Source organism: Nannospalax galili, unplaced genomic scaffold (genome assembly GCF_000622305.1).
Source record: "Nannospalax galili isolate Female #2095 unplaced genomic scaffold, S.galili_v1.0 scaffold505, whole genome shotgun sequence".
In the NCBI taxonomy this organism is placed as follows: domain Eukaryota; kingdom Metazoa; phylum Chordata; class Mammalia; order Rodentia; family Spalacidae; genus Nannospalax; species Nannospalax galili.
In genome coordinates, this window is record NW_008352327.1 from 392,191 (window position 1) to 406,663 (window position 14,473).

At 38.4% G+C, this 14,473-nt stretch overlaps 1 protein-coding gene across 1 annotated transcript in view; it reads left to right on the forward strand.

The window, feature by feature from the left end:
• Dnah12 (dynein axonemal heavy chain 12) overlaps positions 1 to 14,473 on the forward strand; it is a 218,243-nt gene that overhangs the window by 117,929 nt on the left and 85,841 nt on the right. Inside the window, exons 46-50 of the mRNA XM_017802268.2 lie at positions 2,580 to 2,713; positions 4,924 to 5,086; positions 5,765 to 5,845; positions 6,162 to 6,338; positions 11,482 to 11,613. Of these exons, the coding sequence (XP_017657757.1) occupies positions 2,580 to 2,713; positions 4,924 to 5,086; positions 5,765 to 5,845; positions 6,162 to 6,338; positions 11,482 to 11,613 (687 nt within the window). The remainder of the gene's footprint in view (positions 1 to 2,579; positions 2,714 to 4,923; positions 5,087 to 5,764; positions 5,846 to 6,161; positions 6,339 to 11,481; positions 11,614 to 14,473) is intronic.

Here is a 14,473-nt window from a genome sequence, read left to right on the forward strand (position 1 = left end):
AAAATATGTAATTAATCACATATACCTTATATATGATGAACAAAATTTTCTGATACTTATGTTGAGTAATTAATTCTTCCCATCTAAGGAGTATGTGTGTGTATAATATATATATAGAATCTTTTTCTGCTGTAGATGATATTAAATGTGTGAGTAACAGGATAGAAGTTATCCATAGCACAAAGATAAGCCTGTAATGTTTTAACGATGTATAAATCAGATGACATTTAATACTTTATAAAATTTCATTGATCTCAGTGAGGTTTCAAAGTCTCTTTTGGGTTTAAGTATCTATCTATCTATCTATCTATCTATCTATCTATCTATATTACATATATATATGACTAACATCACATGAAGGTAACCTGCTAATAAACCTGTATACATTAGCAGCACATACTTTAAATTTTTTTACTTGTGGAATGTTTGATCAAAAGTTTGAATTTTAGCCAAGGTTGGTGGCATATGCCTTCAATTCCAGAACTTCAGAGGCAGAAGCAGGCAGATCTCTAGTTTCAGACCACCTAAGGCTACATAAGACCTTGTCTTGAAAAAAAAAGTTTGAATTTTACTAGAATAGAGAACTGGACACCAAAGAGGGGAAATGATCATAAAATGTGTACTTTACTGACTAAAAGGAGAAAAAAATCACAAGCATTCTTCTGAAACTAACTGAAAGGAAATCTGGAAAATATCCTAATTGACAAGTAAAAATTATTTAGCACAGATTATTTAAACATTTCAAATGTTTGTTGGTAAGTATTGTTGTAGGCACTAAAGTTACAGCTGTAATTTTTAAAAAAAGTTCTTGCTTTCATGGGTTTTATAATTTAGTTAGAGGTTGAGTGGAGGCCAACAATAAACAAATGAATAAATGGTGTGTGAGGTGTTGATACACGCCTATAATAAAACTCATTACAAAAGAGCACAATAACAGGGACTGGAGAAATGGCTCACCAATTAAGAACACTGGCTGCTCTTGCAGAGGACCCAGGTTTGGTTCCCAGCACCCACATGGCAGCTAACAACTGTCCGTAATTCCAGTCCCAGGGGATGTGACGCCCTCTTCCGCCCCCCCTCAGTCATTGCATGACATTGGTGCACTTACATATATGTAGGCAATACACTGATGCACATAAAATAAAAAATAATAAAAGAGCACAATAACAGAAAGAATGTTGTTTTAGGGAGAATGCTCTGTGAAGACCTTTATGATATATTTGGGCAGAAACATGGACATGAGGAGCAAATCATATGAAGATCTGAAAAATCAAGGTTCTAGTCAGAGGGAGCAGCAAGCCCAAAGGCTAATGGGTAGGATTATTTGGCATAGTCCAGGAGAAAGAAAAGAAACAAAACATTTCACTGAAATGGAAAAGACTGGATAAGACGCACATTTGAGTAGAAGAAAATTAAAACTTTAGCTTTGAACATTATCATAGAAATTATGAGGGAAAGACTTCTAATGACAAAAACACAAATTTAAAATTTTTTAAAAATTTTCTCTCGGGCTGGGCGTGGCGGTGCACGCCTTTAATCCCAGCACTCAGGAGGCAGGAGCAGGTGGATCTCTGTGAGTTCAAGGTCAGCCTGGTCTACATAGTGAGTTCCAGGACAGCTGGGGCTACAGGGAGACCTTGTCTCAAAAAGACCAAAAAAAATTTTTTTTCTCTCTTATGGGAAAAATCTAGGTATGGAGGATTGAGGGGATAGCTCAGAGTTAGAGCACTGTCTGAGACCCTAGGTTTAATCTGTAGTAAGAAAGAAAGATAGGAAGAAAGGGAGGGAGGAAGGGAGAGGAGAGGAAAGGAAAGAAACAAACAAAGGAGGGAGGGAGGGGAAAAGGGAGAAAGGAGAGAAGTTGGAAGGAAGGAAGAAAGGGAAGGAGGGAGGGAGGGGAGAATTTGAAAGTAAGCAAAATGAGTCTTTTGTAGCTTAAAGTCATCATGGAAATCTTAAGTCTTTCTGTTTTATCTTTAGTGTATGATTTTCATCCTCAGAGCAATCTTACTATCTCTGAGATGACTGCTGGAATTCTACATTCTAGGAAAGAACTTAAAGAGTGAAAGTAGGGTAAAAAAATATATGCAAGCTCTGTGTCTAACAGTCTTAAGAGCCTTCTCCAAAAGACCTGCCAACAGTTGCTTATATGTCATGTGCCACTCTGCATTACAAGGAAATAAATGTAGCCTTTTAACCTGACATCTTGCCCAGAATAAAATTAGAGTCCTAGGGCAAAAAGGGACTCATAAGTATCGAGTAGACAGCATCTTCTGCAACCGACATGCTAAAATTGAGATGTCTAAAGGACATCCATATGGAAGAGTTGGAAAAGTAATGCAATATGTTCTTGATATGTAGCATACCATTAATCTTTCCCTCATATTGTGTTATCTTTATTTTTCATCTTAATGTATAAAAAGACCTAAAAATTTTGGGACCTTAATCCCCCTAATTCTGTTTTCCTCGTTAAGGTTTCAATTTCACAACCCCAAATTATTCCCCCATAGGAAGTCACTTAACCTACATCATTGGATTGCAACTGCTCCGTAATAAATTTTTCTTTTCCTTATTTTTAGCCATGGCCTGAAGATGCTCTTGAACGTGTAGCTGTAAATTTCTTAGAAACACTGGAACTTACTGAGGTTGAACGACAAGAGATAGTTCCAATCTGTAAATACTTTCACACTTCTATTATGAATCTTTCAGAAAGGTTAGGAATAATAATTTTTTAAAATTTTATTTATTTTTATTTTATGTATGTGAGTGTATTGCCTGCATGTAGGTAAGTTCACTCATGTCATGCAATGCCTGCGGACAGAAGAGGCCGTCGGATCCCCTGGAACTGGAGTTAGAGACAGTTGTTAGCTGCCATGTGAGTGCTGGAATTCAAACCCGGGTCTTCTGCAAGAACAGTCAGTGTTCTTAACCGCTGAGGCATCTCTCCAACCCTGTAATAATAAATTTTAAATGATATGTTTTATATTTTAAAGCATCTCTTTCCATGAAAGTCCAATATTTTGATTGTCTTCTAAATATTTTTGGTCATTTAATTAGTTTAAAATCCTCAGCTTGCAAACAATGTTATTTTGTCTAGCTTTAATAAAAGGAAAAATTTATCGTAAAGATCCAAGGGTATCTCACAAAGATCCAAGAAAGAACTAGAAGCAAGAGCTACAAGAGTGAGAAACCTGGAAGTGTTTTCTCTGGTACTCATCACTGCCTCCCTCAGCACAGACCCTTTCTTTCTCTTTGCAGATGGACTTTTCTATGCCCAGTGCATTTGGAGGAAGCGTCTGCTTCTCAGCTCCTGAATGCACTGCTTGCGGTTTCAGCAGCAGGGAGATGCTGGCCTGTTATTTCTAGCTTCCTGCTCCAAATTTACTCCAAAATGGAATTAGCCTTGTGTCTGATCAACCATGGTTAGGGTGGCAGATAGTCTAGATAAAACACGGTTGCTGAGACACTGGGTGATCATTCTTAAGGGGAACCAAAGTAATGGTAGAGTGGAGATACCTGTAAAGTATGTGTTCTAACTATTCATCTCTATTCCCTTGTTTCAAAGATGCATGAACATAAGCACTCTTGTGTTGCCTATCCAGAGTCAGACAAACATCCTGCATGATTGGCTTGCACAGTGGTGCCAAGCAATGTGCTGTAGTCTGCATACTTGTGCGATCTCATTCTTCCCATGTATGTATGTATGTATGTATGTATGTATGTATGTATAGTAGGCTTGTATTCCTGGCCTTTTACCATTCAGTCACCATGTAACACACTTGTGTAAGGAATGATAATTCATGCTTGTCTGTCCACAAGTCCTCTTTCCTACTCTGCTTCCCTTCCTCATATATCTTGAGACCCTTATAAGATCAGATCCTCCTGGCTTATAAAACAGAAAAATAAAGCCTTTATCTTTTTTTGTTATAGTTCACTTTTTATAGACATCTTTGTTGATTTGTGATTTTTAATTTTATTTATTTTTATTTTATGTGTATGAGTATAATGCCTGCATGTATGTAAGTGCACCTGTGTCATGCAGTGCCCATGGAGAACAGAAGAGGAGGGCTTTGGATCCACCAGACCTGGAGCTACAAATAGTTGTTAGCCACTATGTGGGTGCTAGGATTTGAACCCAGGTCCTCCTGCAAGAGCAGCCAGTGCCCTTAACTACCAAGCCATCTCTCCAGCCCCGATTTGTGATTTTATATATAATTTTTTTTTGGTCTCTTTAGGCAGGGTCTCCCTATAGCCCCAGCTGTCCTGGAGCTCACTATGTAGACCAGGCTGGCCTTGAACTCACAGAGATCTGCCTGCCTCTGCCTCCCCTGTGCTGGTACTACAGGCGTGTGCCACCATGCCTGGCTTATATATATAATTTTTATTGAGCTTTTTAAATTTCATAATTTTCCACTCAAATCCAGACCCCCTCCCCCACCCATGCCTCACCTTATCTCCCACTGAACTCTATGCACTCTGTCATACATGCTGGGTCCTATTCATTCAGGTGTTTGTGGCATCAAGCACAGGGCCCATGTCAACTCAATTAACAAGGGCTCAAAGGGGAAGTGAGAAATAGGTGGTGGGCCAGCACTAGACTGAGAATTATTTGAGACTGATTGCTGCTGGGTAAAGGAGAGTATGACTTACCTACGACCACTGGATGGGCTGACTAGATGGCAGTGGATGCGTTTACACTGATTTGTGATTTTTAAACATGTCCTTATAATTTGATATTTTGTAGATACAAATTTGGGATATGGTTATGTGTAGAACTCTGGAGTCTTGCTTAGTTCAGATGGTTAGTGTGTTCTACACAACACTTAAACTTTGTTCCTAATTGTCTGAGGTTAATACTATGTTGAATTTACCTTTCGTGAAATTCATTATTTGTAGTACAGTATGCTGCCTGCCTCTTTTTAGGTTCTTGGAAGAGTTAGGACGACATAATTATGTAACAGCTACTTCTTATCTTGAGCTTATTGGCTCATTTCAACAGCTTTTGACTAAGAAAAGGCAAGCTGTTACGGAAGCAAAGCAACGCTATGTAAATGGGCTTGATCAGTTAGCTTTTGCAGAGTCTCAGGTAAATATGATGAGCTGCTCAAAATGGTAATGTATACCGATAAATGTAAGAAATAATAACAAAAGCAGTGTTGAGAGCATGTTATATGCCAGGTTCTGTTAAATACTTCACGTACATTGTTTTAGTTATTCCTCACAACTCCAAGAGGTAGTCACTTTTATATCCTCATTTTACACATAAATAAGATTTTGAGAAACTCAGTCAGCTGCCCAGTGCACAGAGACTCAATAGATTTTGTTCCATTTCTGATTTGTTGTCATTTGAGAGACTATCCAAAATCTATTCTGGCTTTTTATTATAACAGATATTAAATATAAGATGGGTTTTCCCTAATGAATACAATGCTAGTTTCACTTACTAGTGTTAGTTCAATGCAAGTAACAGAGGTTTTTGTTTGTATACCATGCATATAGTATAATGGGAACACCTGAGCTCACACCATTTTTTCTGAACATGTTTTTTCGACAACTGCCTATTCCCAATGTCCTGTGAAATACTCAAAAGATTCAAAAGTTTTTTATAAAAAGAACTGGATATGCTCTCCTGGTTTGTTTATCTTGCAAAGATTTAGGGGGAAAAAAGCTTTTCCTAATCAAATACTTTATGCATTTAAGTTTCTATGTTTGATTTCAGTAGCCATTATAGCAGTGGAAACTTAATGACAAACTGTCTGTTTAGGTTGGTGAAATGAAACTGGAACTTGTTGAGTTACAGCCCAAATTGGAGGAGGCTAAAATTGAAAATGCACGTATGATGCAGGTACAGTATTGATATTTTTATTGATGACAAAGGGCAGTTGAAATATGTAAAACTAGCCTTGAAAATAAGCCTTATTTTTTTTGTCACTAGAGCCTATGGACTTTACCCTTTTCTATTGACTGGATATCTCAGTGGGTTTCTGTATTTGTCACTTTTGAAGGGGAGTAAAAAGCCCATTTCCAAATAAGGTCACATGTATTTGTATTTCTTCTCATTTTATTCTAGACCTTTCTGTCCTTCAAAATGATATTGGCTGTAAGATTGAGGAAGCAACTTGAAAATTTGTCTTTATTTTTTCCTTATTTCTTTTCTATAGATTATTGAGATAGAATCTGCAGAAGTAGAAGCAAAAAGAAAGTTTGTAAAGTTAGATGAAGAGATAGCCAGTGGGAAAGCTGAAGAAGCCCAAGCTCTGAAAAACGAGTGTGAAAGTGACCTAGCTGAGGCCATTCCAGCCTTAGAAGCAGCTCTGTCTGCACTGGATACACTTAAGGCAAGTGTCTGAATTAGTCACACTGGGTTTCATCAACCAAATGAAGCCATGTACAGGCCTTTGGTTACCTTGGTGTGGCTTTATTTCACTGAATAATACTATATTGTTTATTTTCAAGTTAAATGAAACTTGCATCTTAACAGTTCTTTGATACAATGTTATATATTTTTGCTTTTCCTATATCATGTATAATTTTCTGATGTAGCTGTGAGTCTCTACAGTACCTGTGTGTCTACAGTACCTGTCTGTGTTGTATATGACTTTTTAAAAATTATTTATTTTATTTTATGTGAATGAGTGTATTGCCTGCATGTATGTGAGTGCACCCATGTTGTGCAATGCCACGGAGGTCAGAAGAGGCCTTCGGATTCCCCTAGAACTGGAGTTAAGGATGGTTCATAGCCACCATGTGGGTGCTGGGAATCAAACCTGGGTCCTCTGCAAGAGCAGTTAGTGCTCTTAACCGCTGAGCCATTTCTCCAGTCCCATGTATATGACTTTTTATAGGGTCTTTGGGCAAAATCAGAACAACCTTACCAATAGAAGAGGAGAGTCATCACCTAGTGACTAGGGAGCTGAGGATATCCAGGTCCCATTCTTTGCCCTCTTTCCTAACCAACGCCCACATTTCCCATGTAAGAGATCTGAGAAGTCTGGGAAACTCAACCTATGGGCATCTTAGCATTTCATAGGATAAAATTCTATATGACTTTCAGTTTATCGTTCTGTATTAGTTTTAAGACCAGAGATCATTTTAGGGCAGTTGTATCAATATAAATCTCCTAGTGTTTTCAGTGTGCTGTGAACTAGGAATTTAAAACCTCAAGTTTGAAGAAGATGGAAGTGATGCCTCTGAGCCAGGAGAACTGTGGAAGGAGGCTTCCTCCCTAATGTTTCCTCCTCCTTCCCTATTCCCAAACAAGATGTCTGGCATGGAGGATGACTTCATCTGTGATGAGGAGGACTATGACCTGTAATGCTCTGAAGACAGTTAACTCCTAGACAAATGGAAATCAGTGTTGCATTCTCAAAGCAATAAAAGAAGATGCACTAAGCAGCTTCCAAAGAGTTTAAACCTCAAAGGTAAAGAAGAAGAGGGGTTTAAAGCGCTGAAACAAATGGTTAAGATGAACTTCAACTTGACAAGTTTCCAGAAATGATGAATAGATATAAACTATTGACTTAGATGCAAAGTGCAGTAACAGAAAATTATTCTGAAAACCCATTAACTATATTCTTAATGATATTCCTACTTCTAAACAGAATTCTGGCTTTTTTAATATCAGGTGGATTGCCTTAGGAATTTTTTGAAGCAACACTGGGAGCTTAGAAATATGCTCTGAATGGCACACTGTAACTTAAAACAAAAAAGCTTAGAAAATTACATTTAAAATGAGAAGAATAAGGAAAGCTTTAAAAGTGCTTTATGCTAGTCCTATCAGTCCAGCCCAAATGATGGAGAAGATGGCCTGGGAAAATGATACAAAGTTACTAAAAATTTTGTCTTGGAAATTCAAATGAAGCACAACAAAGAAAAATAGCAACAATAAAAGTAAACCTTAAGGTACTCTATGAAGAGTCTCTTCACATCAAGTCTGCCATCATCATGAGATATCAGAGTGTGGTAGCAAAATGCACTTGAAAGAAGGTGAATCTAGAAAGACGCACTGGATATTTGAAGCCTTCAAGAATTATGCTTAATCAGAAGTCCAAGATGATGACCTGCATAAAATATTTGGTCTCAGCAAATGTACTAATGAAAGCAAGAACAAATCCATTTGATGAACAGGAGCCCAAGCCATATAGAAATGATCCAGAAATTCTAGCCACGACAAATTTAGTAAGTACCTATCAGAACAATGATATCACTAATTTGAAAAGATTCTCAACACAAATCACAACAACATGAGTGGTCCTTTCATAAGCACACACACTGAGAACTTTTACAAAACACTCATGAACACAAGTTGAGCCTTACACAAGTAATATATTTTCCTTTTATTTCTAAGGAGATGAACATAGATGTAGTTAATGTGGAGAGCTTCCTGGTGCAGTATATATTGGATAACATCACTCATTGCTGAACTGATCAAGTCAATCAACATCTTGAACTATAAAATGAGAAGAGGCTGGTACATGATATACTGTACAAGATAGATGATTTGTTCAACTACAGTCTCTCAACTGTACTGTCAGTAAGCTATCTTAATAAAGAACTAGCTTTTTAAAACTATGCCTGCATGTATGCACCCAATGTCATGCAATGCCAGCAGAGGCCAAAAGAGGGCATTGCTTCCCCAGAAACTGAAACTAAGTACAGTAGTTAGCCATCATGAGTGTGCTGGGAGCCAAACCCAGGTCTTCTGCAAGAGCAGCCAGAACTCTTAACTGCTGAGTCATCTCCCCCGCCCTGAGAACCAGCTTTTATAGATGTACTAAGGCAACAGTGCAGGGATAAAATACTTAGAAGGACTGAGACTAGCAAAACACTGGCTGAGAGATTCTGAAAGTTATTGGAGTTGCGGCAAAGGATTTTTTCGATTAACTGAATTGTCATTTGCTGCTACATTTATCCCAACATAAACAGCTTTAATATCCAGAAGAAAACCAAAACACCATGGGATTTATACTATACTGATATCTTGCTCTAGATACACAACATCATAGTAATTTGTCATGGGCATTGTGACCGGGGCGAAGATTTTTGTTATTGTATTAGTTACTTTTCTGTTGCTGTGATAAACACCGTGAACAAACGCAACTTATGGAAGAGTTTATTTTGGCTTATGGTTCCTTAGAGATAGGAGTCTATGGCAGGGAAGCATGACAAAAGAAGCTGAAAGCTGAGATATCATATCCTCAACAGCAAACATGAAGCAGAGGGAGTAAAGTGGAAGTGGGGCAAGGCTATAAACTCCCAAAGCCCCTGGTTATACACTTCCTCTAGTAAGGCCATACTTCCTGAAGATTCCATGACCTCTCAAACAGCACCACCAACTGGGGACAAAAGTGTTCAAATATTTGAGCCTATGGGGGACATTTCTCATTTAAACCACCACGGTAGTGATTTTAAATATATTGACATGTTACTGTTGGTTAAATTTAACCATGTTTTACATGCAGAAATTCTCTCACAAGCAACCTGCAGTCATTTGAAATGCATACCCTTTTGAATACTTCCTTTTGTCATGGATGGATGAAAATGCTTGTTGCATTTTGCAAAACATTAGTTCTCTAAAACTGTGTCCCAGTATTTCTGTACCTGCAATGTAGTAAAGCTTTAGATGAAACCCATAATTATAGTGGCATGTTGACATTTAAGTTTAGAGCAATACAATAAATACTACAGCTTGGAAATTGATATAAAACAAAGTAAAACAACAAAAACAAACCCCTGAACCTGTTGTCTGCCTTTATGCTCTCATGTTTAAAAGCCACATGGTACTTATTTTTTCTCTAGAGGTTTTTCACAGGGAGTTTGACAAAACTGTTTTTAACAGATACCTCAGTCTAGGCAACCAAGATTGTTAATTTAAGGAACTGTTTTGTCCCTATGTTCCACAGACTTTCAACACTCTCTTCTCTGATACACGATTCCTGATGCCTTCACATCCCACCAGGTCAGGTTATTAGTAGTAGATTTCATTTTCATTTAGGTCTGCTGTTTATACACTTCCTAGTATGCAATAATTTATTGTATGAGATAGGATTCAGTTACAGAAAGCAGAATTGACTCTGTTTAATATAAGAAGTCAAGAATTTTAAGGGAGTTTATAAATAGAACAGAATTGTTGGAAGAGCTATAGAAACAGACCTTAGAGTGAGCCAGAAGGAATGACTCACAAAAATAAACTTAGTAGAAGTGGTCCACCACATGAGCTTTTCATCAAAGAAGATAGTCTGCAGAGCTTGCTTACAGAACCAAAGTCTGTGATCGCATCCATCAATGAAATGGTTCATTCACACCATGCTGTTCTTCATATTTATTGTCTGAATTCTGGTGTCACTTGAGTGATCTGATACTGGAATCTGCATCCCACCTAGAGTTCTAGTTGTGTAGGAAACCAAGATTGTTGCTAGCTTTCCATTGTTTGCACTATTGCAAGGAGTATCATAAGGATATTGGGATAAGAGAATTGATAGTATCTTTCTTCAGGATATACCTTTTCAGAAATTGAATTGTGGGGCTGGAGAGATGGCTCAGTGGTTAAGAGCACTGACTGCTCTTGCAGAGGACCCAGGTTCTATTCCCAGCACCCACATGGCGCTTATGAACCGTCCTTAACTCCAGTTCCAGAAGAATCCGAAGTCCTCTTCCAACCTCCGCAGCATTGCACAACACAGGTGCACTCACATACATGCAGGCAATACACTAATACACATTAAAAAGTATAATAAAATAATAAATAAAATATTTTTAAAAAGAAATTGAATTATGGCATGCTTTCATTTCTGAATAAAATTAATATTATATAAGCAAAATATAGAATTAAGCCTTCATCTTAGATTTCTTTACATAGGTTCTAATGTATGTGCAAAAATGTATTCTCTGGAAGTTTCATATCTGCCATCATATCTTCATAAGGTCTTAAGATTCCCCAAACATTTGAGAACCATTAGTCTTACCTATGCTAACTTCTCTTTTGCTATTTTTTCATAACCACACAAAGCAAAAACTAATCAAAAGGAGATGTTTTTATTATTTCCAAACATCACTTTTTTGATTTTTTAAAAAATTTATTTTTATTTTATGTGCATGAGTGTATTGCCTGTATGTAAGTGCACCCGTGTCCTACAATGCTTGTGGAGGTCAGAAGAGGGTGTTGGATCACCCATAACTGGAGTTACTTATGGTTGTTAGCTGCCATGTGGGTGCTGGCAATCAGACCCAGGTCCTCTTCAAGAACAACCAGTGCTCTTAACCACTGAGCCAATCTCTCCAGCCCTGCTTTTTTTATTTTTTTGAGACAGCATTTGACTATGTAGCCCAGGCTGTCTTGAAGCTCACAATTCTCCTGCCTTCACCCTTTGAGTGCTAGGATTAAAAGTGTACACCACTACACCTAGCTCTAACATTATTTGTTAAATTCTCACTATTTAGAAATAAGCTATTCTAAGGATGTCTTGTTTTCTTTTGATTTAGCCAGCTGATATTACAATTGTGAAATCAATGAAGAATCCTCCAGCTGGTGTTAAGCTAGTTATGGCTGCTGTTTGTGTCATGAAAGATATAAAACCAAAGAAAATTTCAGATCCTTCAGGAACTGGAGGCAAGGTAATAACCAGGCACAGATTTAAATCATATTTATGAATGTACAGAACTTGTTTTTACCAACCATCATCAAATTGAAAATCAAGAACATGCAATCCAGGGAAGAAACACTACTTTCCAGACTGAATGGACTCAGAGTTATATACAGAAAATAATATCTATATACATTCTACTGTATGCAGTGTCAGAAATAGAGTTCCTTCTGTTTCCTTCTCAATCATACGGTCAGAATTAAACAAGATGTGTTCTAGTCTGCCTTCTCATATAATACAGGATCACCTGCCCAGGGGTGGTACCACCCACAGTGGGCTGGGCCCTTCCACATCACTCAACAATCAAGAAAATGCCCCACAGACATGACCACAGGCCAATCCAATGGAGTTCCTCAACTGAGGTTCCCTCTAACCAAGTATGTCAAGTTGACACCAAAGCTATCCAGCACAATTGACCCCTTGTCAACTTGATACACAAACACTGCTATTAAACCACAACTTTCCCATTTCTTGTCCCCAAGATATGATATTAATATTAACATCCCAACATAAAACAGCACAACTTTTAAAAGTCCTGCAGTCCTTTAAAAATCTAAACACTTTAAAAGTTCAAAGACTCTTGGGGCTAGAGTAATGTTTCAGTAGTTAAGAGCATTGACTACTCTGGCAGAGAACCTGGGTTCAATTCCCAGCACCCACATGATGGCTAACAACCATCTGTAACTCCAGTTCCAGGGGATTTGACGATTTCTGCACTGCACGACAGGGGTGTACTTACATGCAGGCAATACACTCATACACATGAAAACATAAATAACAAAAATTTTTTTTAAGTTCAATGTTTCTTTTAAAAGTCTTTTAACTGTGGGTTCCTGTAAAATCCAAAGCAAGTTAAGTACTGTCTTATTTCAGAAGGGAAGAGTCAGGCACACTTAAGTAAAACCAAAGTCCAGCAAAGTAGCTCAAGGCTGGACATCTGGGATTCACTCATGGTCTTCTGGGCTCCGAAGGGCTTGGACCGTGTCACTTCTCTGATTCTGCCATCCACAGCACACACAGCTTATCTCATAGGCTCAGGCCAGCTCCACTCCACATCTGCCACTGCCCTGAGTGGTCATCCCATGGCCCTGGCATCTCCAATATGCTGGGGTCTCCATTGCAACCGAGGCTGAACCTTCACCAAGGGACTCTCCTGGCCTCTGAAGGTGCAAAACTTTGTATCCTCTCCATGAGCTCTTCAATCCTGGGAGTCTTCACAGCAACTGAGGCAGTACCTTCACAAATGGCCTTTCCTGGCATCTCTCAGTGCTAAACCTCAGCTACTTTCTGTGACCCCTTCATTCCTTCAAAACCAGTACCATGTCAGAGACTCTTTTACATTATGAAGTCCTGCTTCTGCTTAAGGTGGAGCCTCAGGCCCCTTCTGGACCACAGCTTCTATGTTCTGACCCTGAGGAAATACTTCCCAGAAGATTTCAACTCAATAATAAGGGTCTCTTCTTAATTACTGCTCATTTTTTAGCCCCAGCTAACCAGCATCAATTGTCCCAGTAAAGCCAAGGTTTCACTTCAGTGTTGCTGATCTCTTATTAAGCACAGCTGATTTTTCATCCCCAGCTGACCAGAAACCACAGATTTTTAATTCAAAGTATCTCACAAATAGCCTTGATAACCTTTGCTTCCCTTGAAGCTTCACAAGACAGGCCTTTATAATCCACATTTCTCTCCATCATAACTGTTTCAAGCTCCACAGCAACAACTCACTAAGCTCTGAGCACTCAATAGCTTTTCTCACTTGGAGTCTCAAATACTTCCACAGTCCTTCAAAAAACAATATGGTCAGATCTGTCACAGCAATACCCCCATGATCCTGGTACCAACTTCTGTCTTACTTTTCTGTGATAAAAACACTGACCAAAACCAAGTTGGGGAGGAAAGGGTTTATTTGGCGTACAAGCACAGTCCACCATCGAGGGAACTGAGGGCAGGAATCTGCAGCACAGACCATGGAAGAACACTGCTTACTGACTTGCCCCCATGACCTGTGCAGCCTGCTTTCCTATACAATACAGGACCACCTGCTGGGGGTGGCACCACCCACAGTGGGCTGGGCCCTCCCATATCACTCAACAATCAAGAAAATGACCCATAGATGTGGCCACAGGCAGCCAATCCAATGGAGGACATTCCTCAGTTGAGGCTCCCTCTAACCAGGTGTGTAAAGTTGACAACTAAAGTTATCCAGCACAAGATGCCTGTATTACAACCTGTACTTTGTATCTCAAATTTAAGAGAATCTAGCATATAACATAGATGTCATTTTTGAGAATTCATTTTTTTTTCTTTTTGCTGAGTTAAGGAAATTATATAGTGTTGTTAAAAGCCTGGACTGCCAAGTGTGGTAATTACAGTCTTCCAGAAGGGAGGCAAAAGGATCCAGAGTCAAGGTCAGTGTCAGCTATACAGCAAATTCAAGGACAATCCTAGCTACATGGCAGCCTGTCTCAACAAAGAAATGAAAAAAGCTAAGTGTGTTGATTCACGTTTATAAATCCAACACATGGCAGACTGAGGCAAGAAGATTGATGTGGATTCTCTGTCTGAAAAACATTAAAATTAAGACTTACTATGGAGCCAGAATATCTACATTCAGAAATTTTTTTTAATTTAATAACCACATACTTAGAAGAAGCATTTCATTGCAGCAGCATTGACATATTCAATAACAATTTTCTGAGCTAAGATGCATCTCTTTCGGAATTGGCTATAAATTTTTAGGTTTACAGTTGAATTATTACAGTTATACAATATTGTACTCAGTATAAACCCTATAAGACATAAAATTAAATGAGGTTTTAACCTTTAAAAAA